Below are 18,032 nucleotides of genomic sequence, written 5' to 3' on the forward strand. Positions count from 1 at the left end.
ACACACACACACACACACACACACACACACACACACACACACACACACACACATGGTGCTCTAGCTAGATGTGTTTAAGGAACCCCAGGAGGAGGGTCTCTTTGACATGTGACTTTCCATAATTCCTGAATAGTTTATAGTCTAATTCCCTCACTAAGCAAATTAAACCTTTTAAGGTAACGATCAGGTGGTCCAGATAGTGGCTATGTATGTGGGCATTTGTAAGACTCAAACACACTGGTGGGACCAGGCCCCCAGTTATTTGTGACGGCCTGTAATCAAAGCAGAAGCAATTACTTAGCCCAGCAGTTTCCCGAGGGACAGTATATCAGGTGGGGATGAGGCCTCGGATTGTCTGTCTGCCTGCCCCAAGCACTCCCGTTCAGCTGCCACCTCCCAGGCGAAGGCCTCCTGACATCTGTGGAAACCCTGTCTCAGGGACTTTTCTGGCTTGGGGGAATCTGTTTTGAACCAAATAGTTGCAAATCAACTTGGGAGTCAGATGCCTCTGGGCTGTGGAAATGGGGTCCTCAAGCAAAGTGGGATCTGGGTGACATGGGAGTGGGAGATGAGGGGCAGTGCTCTCTTACCCCAGGCAAAACACACCCGCCAGCAGCAGCAAGCCCCCTTCTCTCTCCTTCACACCCAACCCTGGCCATTAGGTGCCAAGTTATAGGGATCCCACCTCCAAAAGGCCCTTGCTGTCCATTCCTGCTGCCTCTGTCCCGTCAGGCCTGTTGCCGTGCCTCTGCACCGCCTGATGCTTTTCTAACTACTGTCTTCCCCATCCCTCCTTCAACCAGTGCAGCCCCTCCTGACAGGCCCAGCTCTTGCTCCCATCGCCTTCTGAAACTTCTGAGCTCGGCATTCAGGGCCCCATGAGTCAACCTCATCCCCTGCTGATTCTCTGGCTAAGGTCACACTGGGGGCCCCTCATAGCCAGTGTCTGGTTTGTCACTGGGGATCTTTCTGTGTCCCTGGAAGCCCCACTTTGAGGAGAAGCCACAGACTAGGGTTGGGTTCTTTGGCCAATGTCATGGGTGAGTGCACTCAGTTAGCCTGGGGGACTGGATGGGGTCTCTGCCCCCAAATGTCCATTCCACTGATTGCCACAGTGTCTGCCAGGCCACCATTGGAGAATAAGGCCTTAGATTCTTGGGACTCAGAGAATCCACAAGCAACCTGCAGATGCCCCAGGAGGGCTAAGAATGTAAGTTACACAGGATTTCTCAAAGAATGGTCCATGCAACAGCTGCATCAGGGTCACCCATGGGGGTTAAAAAGTGTTAAAAATATGGGTTCTGGTCCTAGAATCTGGAGCTGGGGTGGCTTTTCTGCTTTTAAGCCAGCATCCCGGGTGAGTCTTCTGCTCAGGGTAGTTTGGTAGCAGGTGACCTAACACCTTCGCAGAGGCCGATGAACCGGTAGTGAGAAGGGCAGGTTAGGTGCTGGGGGAAGTGAGTGGGGAGGGAAACTAACCTTGGGCTGGTCAGCTGACTGCCCCAAGCCTGTCACCATCTGGGAGAACGGAACAATAATATCTACCTACGAGGGCCATTGTGTGGTTTAAATGAGATAACGCACATGAAATTGCCTGGTGCATATTACATGCTTGATGCATGTTTACAAAAATATGGGGGCGGGGTGGGGCTGGATTCTTGTAGAAGGGGGTCAGATCCTACATGTCCCATTACCTCTTGGGAAGCAAATCTGTCCCCTGAAAGAAGATATGTGGCCGAAGAAAGGGAGAGTTGGGTTCCACCCCCTTTTCTGTCACTAATGGAGGTGTGTGATCTTGGGCAAATCACTACCCCTCTCTGGGCCCCAGTTTCCTCCTCTGTTAAATGAGGGGGAGGTCACTGGTTCTAAAGCTTTTCCAGTAGCATTCATCTCAGAATAATAATGTTGAATCCTCTTTGAAAATAAAAACATTATTAAAAAAACCCAAATAAGAAGCAGATCACTGTGGGGCAGTTCTGGTGGGCCAGAAAGGTATATGTAAGATTGTGTGCATGTGACAGGGGGGCTATGTCCCCACCACCCACGTCTCTAACATTCTTTGGTGTCAGGCCTTCTCCAAATATGACTCCAGTCTATGTCTGAAGACACTGGCCACTCTCAGGCAGAACTTTATGTGCCCACGACATAGCCGTGGCCTTAGAGTGGGTGGTGATATATGTTGGAAATATTGGTACATACAGTAACAGTAAATATCAGCAACTTACCTGTCAAGTGTGGTGATAGATAAAAGAAATACATGTAGGAAGTGTCAGCTGGGAAAAAAAATATACGGCCTGCAGTAAATCACCGCCAAGCAATTAAAGCATAAAATCAAGTTGTGCGGTATTTTGTTTCCTCTGGACGGTGCACCATGCTGTGGCAGCTCCCACACATGGGAGGCTGACATGAGGCCTGGGCCAGTCCCCATCAACTGCCAAGAGTAAGGGAGGCGTCCCTGAGGAAGAGTCCCACGTTCAAACCCCAGCTCCACTGCTCATTAGCTGTGAGGCCTTGGGCACGTTGCCTCACTCTCTGACCTTCAGTTTCCTCATCTATAAATGGGGAACATGTATTAATGCATACCATAGGAGTGGGTCATTCATTTAGTTATTCAACAGACATCCACGGAGCACATGTCCCAGGCCAGGCACTGCTCTAGGTGCTGGATTCAGCCATGACAAAACAGATGAAGTCCCTGCTGTCGTGCAGTTTGCACATACCTCTATTGAGATGAATGCTCTGGAGAGGAGAAAGGAAGTTCTGGGGGAGGTGGTCGAGGAATGCTCCCCTGAGAAGGTGGCATTTGAGGGGAGACCTGTAGGACTCAGGAGGAAGCGAGGCAGGTATCCAGGGAAAGAACGTTCCAGGCAGAGGAGGCCATGTGGCTGGGGTGGAGTGAGCAGGGGCAGAGTGGAGGAGTGAGCTGGGAAAGGTAGTGGGGGCTGAATGTAGGTGTAGGGCTTGTCGGCCATTAAAGGAACTTTGGCTTTGACCGTGAGTGAGATGGGAGTCACTGGAAGGTTCTGAGCAGGTGATCACAGGAGATGTGAGAAGTGGTCGGCACTCGATGTAACTTGTGGTAGAGCCAACAGGGTTTGCCGACAGATCAGTGAGGGGTGTCCAAGGTTTTTGGCCTGAGCAACTGGAAGAATGAAATTGCCATGCTCTGAGCTGGGGAAGACCCTGGAGGAGCAGATTGTGGGAGAAGATCAGGACGCTGGCTTTGGACCTCCATGTGGAGATGCTGAGGGGCGGTGTGGCTCACAGGTCAGGGAAGACGTCCGCTGACGTGGACTCAGCGATGCCACGGTCACGGGCGACCTCATCAGGTGGTTTTGGTTGGCTGGTGGGCAGCAGCCTGATGGGAACGGATTTGAGAGAAGACGGTAGCAGAGCCCTCTTCTGGGGGAGCAGTATGGTAGACAGAAGGGGTGGCGGGGTCGAGAGAGGGGGTTTTAAGTGGCAGAAATTATGGCATGCCTGTGCTCTGATGGGAAGGATCTCAGAGAGAGGGGAGACAATGACATGGAAGGCAAAGGGGACAGTTGCTGGAGGAATCTTATTAGGCAAGAAGGAAGGTGCCCTGTGCCCCGCGGAGGCCGAGGAGGGTGAGTGGCGGGGGTGTGGAAGGTCTGCCCAGAGCGTCTCTTCTCTCTGGGACATCAGAAGCTGGGCCACCAGCGGAGGCTGAGGATGCGGGGCTGGAGAGAGCCGGGGTCCGGGAGGTGGGGAGTGAGTGCGCTGGGGAAATACAGGAACACGTGCAGGGCCCTCCTGAGGTCGTATCATCAGCCGAGAGTGAGCCCCGTCAACAAGGTGGCGTGTTTCCGGCTGAGAGAGGGCAGGGGGTGGCAGGGGTGTGCGGGGGACGCATTCCCGGGATGGGCAGTGGAGCCTTAGGAGGGGAGTGAGGCCACAGGGGTGGGAGCGAGGGGTGAGGGGCAGTGACAAGCACAGTGAAAAGGGCAGTCCCTGAGTCGAGGGAGCCAGGGTGCTGGGGGCACGGGCAGGACAGGAGGTGGCGGATGAGGGGAAGTGACTTCTGGAGGTGCTGCAGTTCCTGGTCGCAGCGAGGTCTAGGGCAGAACCTGGCAGTGAGCGCTGAGGAAGGGCAGAGGCCATGCCTGCTGAGAAGTGGTGGAAGAATCCAGAGGGCAGAGGCAGGAAGGATGGTCTCCGTGGCCATTGACGTCACCAAGAGTGATGACAGGAGTGATGGGAAGCCTGGAGCCAAGTCGCCAAGGACCGAGCGGTGGTACTGGGGTTGTGGTGGCTGCTCCAGGGGGTGGTAATGGGCCGTGGGCTGAGGGCCCGGGGGTGAGGATGGAGGGAGATCGTGCATGCACAGAGCAGGACACACTGTGGGTGCCTGGTGCGTGGGAGCTGCCTTTATTAGTAGTGTCCCTCAGTGACCAAAATATGGTACATTACCTGGGCCTGACCGCAGGGTAGAACTTAAAATCAGGAATGTGCCAGACATCTGGTGTAGGATTTGTGTGCCCCTGGTTTGAGAAGGCTCGGTGCCTGTAGGACCTGCCTGTCACTCTCTTTCTACAGGATCCAGACACCCTCTAGTTTGTCCCTGCACTCGAGAATGGCCCAGCCAGGCCAGTCAAGAGCAAAAGGGCGGACAGTACTCAGGCCGAGCACTGGCGCAGAGGGTGAGAGTCGGCCATGATGTCTGGGGCACTTCCTGCACCCCAACCCTGAGCCAGCTATCAGAGCATGGACGGTGGTGACTGTCCTGTCGGGTGTGTTGGGTAAACATGCCTGGGGGTGAAGGTGCCCAAGGCAGCCCTGCATTGCAGGGATGGGTGCCTCGCGTGAGGGGCTCAGGGCAGCTGGGGATGCGTGGGGGGCAGGGCCCTCTACACAAGGTCCAGTCTGGGGTATAGGGGCACCAAGGCCACTGTGTTGTGGCAGAACAGCCAGTCCCAATCCTGGTTCTCGCACTCGCTGCCCATGGGAGCTGCCTCTGAGCCTCCATTTCCCATCTGTTAAAAGGCGTCACCATGTCCACCTTTCAGGCTGGGCACTCGGGAGACGTTCATGGAATGAATGCAGGGACGACAACAACGCAGGATGGAAAGTGTCACGTTTTAGTAAACCACCGGCCTCGTTTCAACCTGGGACTCAATCCCTTCTCAGAAGGGCTTTTGATAGGAGCTGTCATTATTGTGTTGAGAGCCAATCCTTTCCTGACTGCTTCAGGCTCACAGTCATTCACTCATTTGTTCACTCATTCATTCATTCATTCAGTGGGTCTCTGTTGCTTGCCTACTCCCTGCTGGGCAGGGATAAGAGAGAATTTCTAGTGGTGTTGGCCAAAGGAGGAAAATCATGTGAGCCATTAGCGAGTCCTCCCAGCTGCTCTCCCTGGGGAGACTGGCTGTCCCTGGAGGCCTGGCCAGGCAGAGCCCATCAGCGCGATTGTGTTTCTGGCGAGTGAGGTCGGTGCAGACAGTGCATCCGAGCTGGTGGGGCCTCCCTGCACGCAGTAGGTGCTCGGTGGTGGGTATTAAGGGGGTGCTACCTGGAAAATCCCTCAGAAGCCCCTTTCTTTGGCTAGTGTCCAGCCTCCACCCTCACCCTCAGCCTCCTTCAGATTTGGTTGGGCTATTGGTTCTTTGTGTAGCAACCAAGTTCACAGCTTCATCTCACCTTGGGCCTGGGAATTACAATGATGGCCGTGTGTCACAGGACAGCTATGCAGCCTGCCAGGCCTCGGCTTTCTCCTCTGTGACTCTGGCTGGTCTGAGATCTGGAAACTTGGGGACAGTGTCTTCATCACATGCACACCCCATGGGACAGCAGCTTATTCCAGGTCCACTGGTTCTCACTGGAGGTGGGGTTGGGGGTGCCCTGTAGTGCTGGGCCAGACTGGGGGAGCCCTTTGGGCCAAAGGGGTGCATGCGGCTCCCTCAGGGAGGGTCCCCTCGTCTGTGCTACAGGGGAAAAAGGTAACGAGAGGCAACTTCCACTTACCATCGGTATAAATCCCACAATCAGGAAAATTGCTTCAGTGGCTAAAAAACGCTGGTGGGAAAGTCCATTTATTTTTCATTTTTCTTGTGCACTTGCCACCCTCGTGCATGAATCACTGTCGGTATGTAGATTAAATTTACATCCCCGTTATCTTTCATGTCTCTGGTGCTCTGGTGTCAACTGGGCTTCTGGTTACTGAAAGCCCCTGTCTGCCTTTTAGGGGTGGAAGAGGCCACTGAGGGGTCTTTGCTCTGTTCCAGGGTCTCCCCTCAGCCTCTGGTCTCTGTCCCCCTGTTTTGGCCACCAAGATAGGATGTGCATTTTGGGAAAGTCTAGTTCTCCTCTGGAGCTGTTCTGCTCCAGCATCTGTAGCAAAGGACCTGGACATTCCCCCCGGACTTGGGTGGTTTATCGGGAGGGTTCACAGTGAGCATGGTGAAGGCATCGTTTCATTTCAACACCTGCTTTGTGGATTGGCCAGGACTGGATATAAAAAGTGCAGGTCTTTTGAAAACAGTCTTTGGTAACACATATACAGGCTTCCTTTCCCGTTGTTCCCCAAACACGCATGCGCACACTCACACGCGGGGTGGAGCTGGGGGCCTGCCCACCTTCCTCTTTAATTCAGGCGACATGGCTAACCAGCAGCTGGCCGAGAAGCCTGGTCCTCACCTGTGTTCTGGAAGGTACAGAACACTCCCGTTGTTCCCCAAACACGCATGCGCACACTCACACGCGGGGTGGAGCTGGGGGCCTGCCCATCTTCCTCTTTAATTCAGGCGACATGGCTAACCAGCAGCTGGCCGAGAAGCCTGGTCCTCACCTGTGTTCTGGAAGGTACAGAACACTCGATACTTTGTTCTCCATGCTCAGATTTAGCCAGTGGCGTTCTTTATTCACTGATTTCTTCATTCAACACATATTAACTCCACATTTCTGGGTCCTCGATCCCTTTGAAAATCTGATGAAAGCCCAGGCTCTGTCCTGAGGCAGGATTTGGAACAACTTGGTCACCAACTTGGTCACAAAGCCTATCCTGAACCTCAGGCTGGGACTCCTGTAAAAGTCTGGGTTCCTCCCAAGCCACGTCTCAGCCACGCCTCGTACACTAACACCCTTCCCGTACCTGTCTCAGAAGAGTAGTCCCTGGACCAGATTCCTGGCTCTTTTGGGGTTACCCATATAGCCATAGAGACACTCCCCCACACTTCTCTCTGGGCCACTACGTCCCTGGTAGGGGGCTTCTGAAGCCGCAGCTGGCTATGCCTATTCCGGGCCCTGTAGCCCCTCAGCAGGTGTCATTACTGCATAAGAGACCCATCATTCTGCATTAATCTGGGATTCATCATGATAGCCATGACCATAATTAATTTATTTGGTATTAATGTGGATGAAATATGTACTGTCCTTTCAGGGGAAATCAGGCTGCCTATAAGCATTAGTTAAAAGGACCATTAAAATCAAACCTTCCCCAGATCCATTAGGCGAAGTCTTTCATCCTGAAGAAGATAAAGTTCTGCTGTGTGAAATGTCATGAATAATTAGGTTGATTGCTGTTTTAAACTCTGCCCCTGCTTCCCCGGCCCCTCCCGCCTCCTTCTGGAGCAGGGAAGCCTCACCTGCAGCAGAATCTTCCCTGCCTGTGTCTACACTGGCCCCAGTTTTCCCTCTCCTTCTATAGCCGCTGGTGTGGCTCTGTTTATCTCTGTGGTCAGAACTGGGAGAGGGTTCAAGTGACGCCCCTGGACTGTACTTTCAATGTGTCTATTTCTCCTTCCTTCCCAGCCTTGGCACAGGGAGGCTGCGAGTGGTTTCCTTTTGCCTTGGTGCTGGTCCAGAAAGGTGTGGACCAGAGAGAGGTCTGAAGCAGCACTTTTCAAACTGAGATCCGCAGACCCTGTCCCCTGAAATGCCACAGCGGCTTGAAAGTGCAGCTTCCTGGGCCCATCCTGGCCCATCACACCCCAGGGCTATGCATGGGAAGGGGATGGAGGCTGGCACGAGGGCTTTCTATGTGCTGGATGGAGGGGAGGGAATTGGGAGAGGAATAGGAGAGAGAAGCCATCAGGAGAGCCTTGCTCTGCTAAGTAAGCGCATTTTCTCTGGAGCACCAGCGTGGACACTGGCACGTGAGGTCTCCAGCCATGCAGGGCCTCCTTCTGCAGCGAGCACGGGAAGAGGAGTTTTGCTGGGTGCTTTATGCATACCAGCCCAAGGGCACACACAGTTCCCCGAGAGGCTGGTCCTCCAGGAGTCACCGTAAAGAGGCGCAGCCAGGAGGTGGAGGTGAGACAGCCTGATGCCGAGGAGACTTAGAAACTCCTCCTGCCGCCCGTGAATTGATGGGTGTTAATCAGGCAATTTGAGCCCTGGGATGTCAGCCTTGGAAAAGGTGTTGGAGACTCTAGTTCTAATCCAACCCCTTCACTTGTGGCTGAAGAGCCCCACAAGGTAGAGAGGACCAGATGGTGAGCTCTGGGTGGCCTGGGGGCTTGATGCCCATGGACCCTGGATTGGTGGGATGGGAGAGGAGCTGGTGGGAAGTGGGAGGAAGCCAGACCCCCCCACCACCCTAATCCTTTCCTGCTGCCCTGACAGGCGCTTTGGCACAAAATGCACAGCCTGCCAGCAGGGCATCCCCCCGACCCAGGTGGTGCGCAAGGCCCAGGACTTCGTCTACCACCTGCACTGCTTTGCCTGCATCATCTGTAACCGGCAGCTGGCCACAGGTGACGAGTTCTACCTCATGGAGGATGGACGGCTGGTGTGCAAGGAAGACTATGAGACAGCCAAGCAGAACGGTAAACTGTGTGGCCCCTCCTGGGGGCCTTTGCTCAGGCCGTGCCCTCTGCCTGAGGTGCCCATCTGTCCGAGTGCCCCCGGCCCACCCCTCGGAGCCCTGTGGTCCCAGGTCTTGACCCAACCCTTTGACTCTGGAAGCATTATCAAGTTATGGTAACTGGGAGTGCGCCTCTCTCCCACAATAGATGGTAGACTCAGGAGCAGCTGGGGACCTTGTCATTATCTTGGTGGCCTCCTTGCCTGGGATGGGGCTGGGAGCTTTGTCTACAGTGGACACCAGGGTCGCTTCATAGTTTTGCATATCAGGGTGCATATTTACCCCAGCATCCCCCTGCCTTGAAAGTTGCAGTCAGTGAGAGCCCACACATTGGCCTAAGGCATCTCGTACTTCAGTCAGTTGTGTTCTAGTTCCCCTCTCAGACTGTGGGCTTCGTGAGGGCAGTGACTTAGGGCTGGTGATTCCTCATGTTTCTGAAGCCCCTGATGCTGGAACAAGTGTTCAGTCATCTTCCCAATGAAGAGGAAGAACATCAGGCCACATTCAGGGAGATGCCAGCTCAACAATATAACCGCACCCCTCCCCCAACCCCTGGCTATTGTCCCCAGCTGAGCAGGAGCTCTCTGCATGGCAGAAGCATCTGGCAGCTTCACCTGGGAGACATGCCTTAGCCTGGACAGCGGGCAGCTGTTCTTGCCCTCCATGCCACGTTCTTGGGCAGCCCGGGTCTTTCCAGGGCCTAGACAGACCACCTGTCCCCCCATGCTCCCCTCAGGAAGGCCAAGCCCAACTCCTTCCTTCTGCAGCCCACCTCTGGCTTCTCACTCACACCTGTGCCTGAGGGGTGGAGGTGTCATCCCCCGGCTCTGAATTTGGGATTTGGCCAAACCCAACCTGGAAATCTCAGATGCATGAATTCATGAAACATCAAGGTCCTTTGCCTTTGACTTGAACTTTTTTTTATCAAAGATTATACAGTAGCACATATGAAAAGGAAATAAAGATTTTGTTGACTGAAAAGCATAGTGTAATGAGTTGACCATAAGGGCATTAATATCAACATGAAGAAGCTGATATATCAACTTTCTTCTTAGCCCAGCATGTCACACTCAAGGTAACATGTTCCAGTCAAAAAATAGTGGAAAACTGGGAACCATACAGAAAATAGTCAGTAGAGTAAATTGTAACTATTGTAAAAAAAAAAAAAAAAAAAGCAATAACAATTTCATGTATCTTTTTCCAGATCTTTCCTGGGCTCACACACATGTCACATAGATCTGATCAATATGTGGAGAAATTCTTTTTTTGCTTAATAAACGCAGAACGAAGCGAGGGGGTGGTGCTGCGGAGGCAGAGGAAATTCACAGGGCTCTTTTGGGGAGCCGGCTGGAGCCAGCTTGGCCGTGGCAGGAGGCAGGAGCGGCAGGGGTACCCAGGCAGGGGCTTCCTCTCTTTTTGCAGACCTCCTCTCCCACCGAACCTACAGCTCTGGCCTTTAGGGTGATCAGAGGCCTTTGGTCTCCTTCCTCCAGAGACCTGGGGCCTCTGCAATCCCATTCCAAGGCTCTTTGCCTTAGTATACTAATCTGCTCTGGTTCCTCAAAACTCACTCCATGCTGTTGCTTTGGAGTCAATTATGATGTCACAGAAGATTAGGGCATCTTGTCAGGGATAAACCATCAAAGCAGATGTACTCAGAGATACCCAGAGGCCTTTGGAACTCTGATGCCCTTCACCAGAGATACTAAGAAGGCACGGCCTCCCCCTGGCCCACAGCTGGCTCTCCTTGTCAGAGGCCTGAGAACTCTCACCCGGTATCTCCTGGCATTGTGAAGAGGGAGATAAAGGTAGCCTGGTCATAATCTAGCTGGGAGGGAAGAATAACATTGTGGGGCTCATAATGTTATGGTGGAAGATTTGCACCATAGCAGGCCTTTGTAGGATGATGGAAAGGACTGGATCTGGCATCAGAGGCTGGATGGCCATCCTCACAAGCCTGGAGGTCCCCTGGCAAGTGGTGTAGCTGGCTGAACCTTGGTGTCTCAGCTATACATGCGGGACAGTAGCACCCGCCACACAGGGCTGTTTCCTGAGGTTTAACTAGGATAAGGCTTGTGCAATGGGGTGTTAAACAGGAGTGAGACCAGTGTGCAAGAGAAAGGCAAAAAGGGAGGTGAGGGGTGCTTTGGGTTTTAAAGCAGTTGGAGGTTACGCAGTATTTTGGGCATGTTCCTCAGGTGTCCCCCTGCCTCTGGCTGTCAGCAAGGCAGGGGCCACGCCACCCTGTGCAATCAGAGTGATCCCTAGTGCAGCAGGGGATGTTTGTCTGTGTAGGACGTTTGGCTGTCTTTCATGTTGTTTTAATTTCTCCTTGCTACTCTCAACTCTCTTTTAGGCTTGTAGTACCCTCCCTCGAGCTAAACAAAGAATCTAATGCCAGCTATTTGCACCTTGGTGGGAATGATTTTGTTCATTTGGTCCATCTCCCTGGATGTTTGCATTTTAGATATAACGAGGTTGCATTTTATGCCAGGGACAAGTTCTAGGAGACCCTGCATAATTCAAAACTAACATATTTTAAGTCTAATTTTCCCACAGGAATTAATGTAAAAAGTGGAGGGGGGGGGGATGTATTCTGGAAGCACATAAATCCTTGACTGATGTGGTGTATCTTTGCCTTAATGCTACTTTTTATTTTCTCAGCATTATCTCTAATACCTTGCAGAATGCTCTCTCCTAAATTAACAGCCCAGGGTATCATGGTCTTGCTTGGCCTTCCTCATAGCGTTTTATCACATCTAACTTCCGTACCAAAGTTATTGATTTTTGGGTACATTTTTCAGCATGAGCACTGCCACTGCTACTTAATGAACACTTGGATGACATTGTTATAGGATATAAAAAAGATTTTAAATTATAATAACAGCGAATGTTAAAATAACAGCGTATTAGTCCCCATAATCGCGAGAAGAAAGTCCTGTGCACGTAAGCAGCATGCGGAACCCACGGGCCACTAACCAGGATGACGGGGTCTATCCCAGTGGCGCTGCCATCGGGCTGTGGTGAAAATAATTTCCAATTCACTAGGTCAAGATATTTTGAGATTAAGTGATTCTCGATGAATTAAAACATTTCTGGTGATTTCATTATTTCAAATTTTATATATAAAGACTATACATATTTTTAAATTGCACTGTTTCATATTTGCATAACTCAGATTTGCAGCAAACATTGTCATTCTGTAAACTCTATAAATATGGACAGAAGGAATTGACTCCTCATTACAAAATTGAAAGTGAAGAAATTGTGGAGGTTTTCATCAATCTTTTGGAGTGACTGTCTAAGTAATGCAGTCTTTGCTGTGGGGGCTCTGGAATGCCCCCTCTTTGGGTTGGGACCTCCAGGGAGGGAGCTGGGTGGCAAGTGTTATGGGATGACAGTGGCTCTGCTGGAGAAGAGAACAGCCCAAGGAAAAGAGAGGGCACTGGCCTTCAGCCCCACTCTCTGTGTGGCTACCTGTGTGCACAAGTGTAGTCGCTGCACACCACTTAATTCCTAGGACGGCCTCCACTGCTTGCAGGGTCGCGCTGCTGCCCCCAGCTTCAGATGGGGAGGTTACTTGCCCAAGTCACTCACTCAACAAGAGTGTTGATCCTGGGCCCTCTGACTTCAAGGAGAACCTTTTAGAGTCATGAGGATGAGTGTATGTAAAGTTCCTAGTCAACACCCGTACCTAGGAAGTGCTTGATAAATGTTGGCTGTTGTTGTTCCAAATAGAGGGTTTTTTGAATGGGAGGGAAGGAGAAAAGACAGGGACGAAGGCAGGAATGTAGCAGAGACACTTGAAAGGACACACATGAGAGGGAACACAGAGAACTGAGGAGCAAGGGACCTGGCTGCCGACTTTATTCTTTGTTCCTCTTAACGGTGCTGTGCAGAGAAGGGTGGTTAAGTCCGAGAGCTGGGAGAGGACCCCCCACCCCCGTTTACACTTGACTGTGTGACTGGACACACCCAGGTGCCTCTCTCTGTGCCTGGCTCTGAATGGAACAGACCAGCCTTTAACCAACAGGAGCTTGAGGCTCAGCCACTCAAAAATCCACCGAAGACTTTGTGTTGATCCATCCGTGTGTTGCCCCCAACACTCCTTAGATCAGTGGGGTTTTTTGGTGGCTGGCCAACACTGGGATCCTAACCCTTGACCTTGGTGTTATAACACTGCAATCTAACCAAGTGACTTAACCAGCCAGCCCAGATCAGTGTTTGTCAACAAATTTTGACTCTGACCCACAGTAAAAACTCATTTTACGTTTCAACTGATTACACACGTTCAAATGGTGAAAACTAAACAGTTTTCATGAAACAATACTTGCCCTCATCTATCCTATCCTGTCCTATCCATCTAGTTTCCTCTTTTAGTGTTGATCCACTAAATTGACTTTACAACCCACTAATGGGTTCTGACCCATACTTTATGAACACTCCTTGGACGACAAATGAGTTGCGCCCACCCGAGCCATGCGCCTGGAGGGCCGTGGCAAAGGCAGCGTGGCCGTGGCTGTGGGGGACTGGGAGGCTCCTGATGAGACAGTGTCAGGGGCATCTGGGGGCAGCTCAGAGCACCGGCCTCACTCTGGCCGTTGACCTTCACCACCCTGGCAATGACTCACTCACGAGGATGTTTGTCATGACAGGGAAATGCGTGGAATCCTATATGTTCCATCTGATGAAAGGCTTCTATGTGGCAGGACTTGCAGGGGAGGAAAGAGGACAGTGGTCCTCACTTTCTAGTGACTTGGGAAGGCCTGAGGGGCAGGAGTTGGCTGCACGGGGTCAGGACCACTCCCCTCTGATGTCCACCATTCTTCCCCCTGCCCTGCCCAGAGCAGGAGGACTCCCATGGTGTGTTGGGGGGAGGTGGCTGCTGCGTCAGGGGGACTGAACCCAGCAAGAAGTGCTTTTCCTCACAGATGACTCGGAAGCAGGTGCGAAGCGGCCCCGGACCACCATCACAGCGAAGCAGCTGGAGACGTTGAAGAACGCTTACAAGAACTCCCCCAAGCCTGCCCGGCATGTCAGGGAGCAGCTTTCCTCAGAGACAGGCCTGGACATGAGGGTCGTACAGGTGAGACAGCCAGGGCACCTTTGCCCTCAGGGGATCCCAGGCCTGGGACGGGTTGGACACTGTTCTGAGCCAGACCCTGTGTCCACGCCCTCCACCTGCTGGAGGCCTAGGGAGCATAAGGGCCATCACCTTGGGAGGGCTGTCACTGATCCACCTGGGGAGGTGGGCTCACGGCTGTGATGGTGGCGTGTTTGCCAGAAGTGGAGCCAGAGTTCTGTAGCCCAGGCAGAGGGACAAGCAGGCACATCACACTCCGGCCCTGCACTCTACTGAGGCTTCAGCCCATTTCCAGCCACCTGCCCTAAGAGTCCTGGGGGCTCTGGGTCATGGTGTTCATCTCCTGAGTTTGTCCCTTGTGCTTGTGTGGCAGGTTTGGTTTCAGAACAGAAGGGCCAAGGAGAAGCGGCTGAAGAAGGACGCAGGGCGGCACCGCTGGGGGCAGTTCTATAAGAGCGTCAAGAGGAGCCGGGGAGGCAGCAAGCAGGAGAAGGAGAGTTCTGCAGAGGACTGTGGGGTTAGTGACAGTGAGCTGAGCTTCCGAGGTGAGCAGGGCTGGAGGGGTGAGGCCCAGGCCTTAGGAAAGTCCCTTGGGAACCAGTGATCCTTGACACGCAGGAGGGATCTTTCTTGAGGCCTTGGCAACTCCCTCCTGAACACAGGCTTTTCCTCAAGACTTGCAGTCGAGGGTGGGGGATGATGTTAGTGGCCCTTCGTGATGGGACAAGTAGAAAACAAGATAGCACTGCTGCCGGATCTGGAAGCTGCTAGCCCGGTACCTGGCCAGGCCCGTCCCGGGGCCCTGAGGCCTCCCCTCCTTTCCTGCTGACAGTGGGTACCCCTTCCAGCCCCGGCAGCTGTGAACCGATGACAGTGTCTCAGCCTTGTGTCCCTAGCCCCTCCCCTGCATTTCTCCCCTTTGCAGGGACACTGGCCTACCTCCCATAGCCCCCTAAAGTAACCCCTTCCTCCTGTCCTGGTGTTGGGGAAGACAGGCTCACAGGCCCTTTTCCCTGGGAAATCAATATTGTGAGTGCATGTGAGATGGGGAATTGGCTTCATTTCTGAAATCCCTTCCCCCACCACTCACTTCATCCTGTCCCCTGCACACAAGCTTTGCAGCATGAGCTATATTCATATTTGTGCATCAGCAAAATTGCAAATTACTGCATGTTGTGGATCCTCAGGTTGTTTGCAAATAACCATAACTGTTCTCACTTACTGAGTCCTCAAATGCGGAAGGCCTTCTGTTGGGGGAAAGGGAAGAGTACTGAACTGGGGATCAGACCTGGTTTCCATCGTGGCTCTATGAAATCAATTCACTTCTCTTGAGCCTCAGTTTCCTTATCTATAACTGGGGAATACCACGTCTTTGCCCACATCATTAATGTTGTGGCGATCAATGAACACGACTGATTGTGGATGTGCTTGGGGAAAGCTAAGCACATTTGTACACGTGAAAAGCATGACGGTCCCCACAGGGAGCCCATGGCTCCTACAGAGGGCCCTGGTCATATAAGATGACAGGTATAGGCAAAAGGCCAAATCATGGCCATTTTACAGTGGACCTGAGCCTTCATCTTCCTGCTCCCTTTAAACGGCATGAGCTTCCCCTCTTTTTTTTTTATTTTCATGGATTAAATAGGGGGCAGGCAGGCCTCAGAAGGGATGGGACGCTGAAGTTGAGTCTGGGAGGCCTGATATAGGAATTGATATGTAGGTCCAAGTGGAAATAGAAGAAGTTTGTGGACAGAGGATGGAGCAAGCTGCTGCCAGGAACACGGTGCCCTGAGAGGACTATATCTCAGCCCAGGCCTGCTGACCCTGGAGGTCAGCCTCCTCGCCAAACACAGGGTCTGTGGGCCCTTCTCACAAGAATAATGCTCAGGGGCGTTATTCTCACTTTAAGGGCCTCTCAGTGGGATTGGGAAAGCCACTTAATCTCATCTGAGCTGCTGAAATCAATGCCTGGAACTCACAGGATTTCTAAGTCTTGTTTTGTAGCTCATTTCTGTTGGGTGCAGGTGGGTCCCTGGGTAGACATATCATTGGTCTCTCTGGGTAATTATATAATCCTTTATTTTCTAAGACTAAAACTGCTTACCTCTGTTGGAGAGAGAAATTCTTTCAGGTGGCAAAGATTCTATTAGATTCCCTTAATGAAATTCTTTAAGAAACATGAAGATCCATTTGCCCGAAACAAGTCGGTTCTTTGTCCCCAGTGAAGCTTACTGCATAGAGAGAAACAAGTCCTGTGGTGCTGCGCCTCTGTCCAGGTCGACCAGAAGGATTTTGTGCATGTGTGATAGTGGTTCTCAGCTGCCCTTACCACTTAGTCTGCTTGTTTCCCAACCATTTAAACTGAGCACTTATTTCAGCTTAAAAGCTTTCAGAGTAAATCTCATCAGCACAGTTTCCACTTGCGACGCAGATGCATATGACCCCCCAAACCCTGGGCATTCATACTCCTAGGTGTAGTTCAGGAGCCATAAGGGACCGAGAAGCTCACCAAACATGTGTCCAGCCCTCTGGGACCTGGGCATTTAGTCTCCACAGGCGATGCTTCTGCTTTTCCCCTTGACCCAGGTTGGTCTCTGGATGTCAGGCTGACATGTTGGTGTCTGATCCATGCTTGGCAGCGAGGCAGCTGCCACCCTTGGGCTTCTTCCCTGGTCATGTGTATCCTGGGTTGTGAAGAGCAGGGGACCACCGGAGTCCTGGCAGCTGACAATAAATCTCCGTTCTTTTGTCCACAGAGGATCAAATTCTCTCAGAACTTGGCCACACCAATAGGATTTATGGCAACGTGGGGGACGTTACAGGCGGACAGTTAATGAATGGGAGCTTCTCCATGGACGGGACAGGACAATCCTATCAGGACTTGAGGGATGGGAGCCCCTATGGAATCCCCCAGTCTCCATCCTCCACATCGTCCCTGCCATCTCACGCTCCTTTGCTCAATGGGCTGGATTACACGGTGGACAGTAATCTGGGCATCATTGCTCATGCAGGGCAGGGAGTGAGCCAGACGCTGAGAGCCATGGCTGGGGGACCCACCTCTGACATCTCCACAGGAAGCAGTGTAGGCTACCCCGACTTTCCAACTAGCCCAGCCTCCTGGCTCGATGAAATGGATCATCCTCCTTTTTAAACTTCTCTCCTCCCCACCCTACCTGTCCTCCTGGCTTGAGAGAATATCTTCAAGGATCAAAAGAGACTTGCCTTTTAAGGATCAAAAGTGCGCCAATGTGAATTTCCATTATTTTCAATGGAAATCCTCCGCGGATTCCTAGAAGGCTGTGAGACCACACTAGGGCATTGTTTTCTTGGGGAGCTGGTGGGAGAGCAGCCTCAGCTCACAACACAGCCCAGGGGTATAGCCTAGAGCTCTAGGGATGCTGGCTTGTGGGCTCTCTCCCCTCCTGCCCTGCTTAGAGGCTTTGGCTGCTCAGTGCTTTGGTAGCATGAGGTGACTGTGACAGGCTCCCTTGGCCTTCGGGAACTCTGTTCCAACTGGTGCATCTCACACGATGCCTCCCAAACCACTGGTCTCTGCAGAACCAAGATTCCTGAGGTAGAGGCATCATGGCCCTTGAGTATAATAAAATAATTTCTGGACTCTCCTTATTGAACCCTGATTTTCAAAATAAAAAAGTTAGTTACTAAAGGTCTTTAATGGCCACAGTTTGATACTGAAAATATGCCCCCTCCTTTTTTTTGCTGTGAAAAATATGCCCTCTCCTTTTTTTTTGCTATTTGAATTCTTTCCTACCTGGATGTATAAACCAGAGAATATTAATCAGTTTTTAAGAAATCCATCTATATCATAGAATCCCTGATGGCAAGAAGTGGTTTTCATTGCAGGTGACTCTAAGGCTGGAGCAGAGTGACCCTGGACCACCATCACAGACTGCCCAATGAGTCCCCTTGGTGCACAATGTGCCTTTTTAATTTTCTTGTATCATTTATTCCACAAGACAGTCTGTGGGTTACAAAATGATCAATGCTGAAATATGGAGAGAACACAAGGACAATCAGTGAAACCATTTGTAGGCACATTTGGATTCCAAACATGCAGTCTGGTTAGCAAAATGGGCAGATGCCAGGCTCCCAGAGTTCTCTATC

At 52.0% G+C, this 18,032-nt stretch overlaps 1 protein-coding gene across 1 annotated transcript in view; it reads left to right on the forward strand.

The window, feature by feature from the left end:
* LHX4 (LIM homeobox 4) overlaps window positions 1-17,599 on the forward strand; it is a 49,640-nt gene extending 32,041 nt beyond the window's left edge. Inside the window, exons 3-6 of the mRNA XM_008572942.1 lie at window positions 8,584-8,786; window positions 13,756-13,910; window positions 14,281-14,452; window positions 16,664-17,599. Of these exons, the coding sequence (XP_008571164.1) occupies window positions 8,584-8,786; window positions 13,756-13,910; window positions 14,281-14,452; window positions 16,664-17,058 (925 nt within the window). The 3' untranslated portion in view covers window positions 17,059-17,599. The remainder of the gene's footprint in view (window positions 1-8,583; window positions 8,787-13,755; window positions 13,911-14,280; window positions 14,453-16,663) is intronic.
* The last annotated feature ends 433 nt before the right edge of the window (window positions 17,600-18,032 follow it).

Source organism: Galeopterus variegatus, unplaced genomic scaffold (genome assembly GCF_000696425.1).
Source record: "Galeopterus variegatus unplaced genomic scaffold, G_variegatus-3.0.2 Scaffold850, whole genome shotgun sequence".
NCBI lineage: Eukaryota > Metazoa > Chordata > Mammalia > Dermoptera > Cynocephalidae > Galeopterus > Galeopterus variegatus.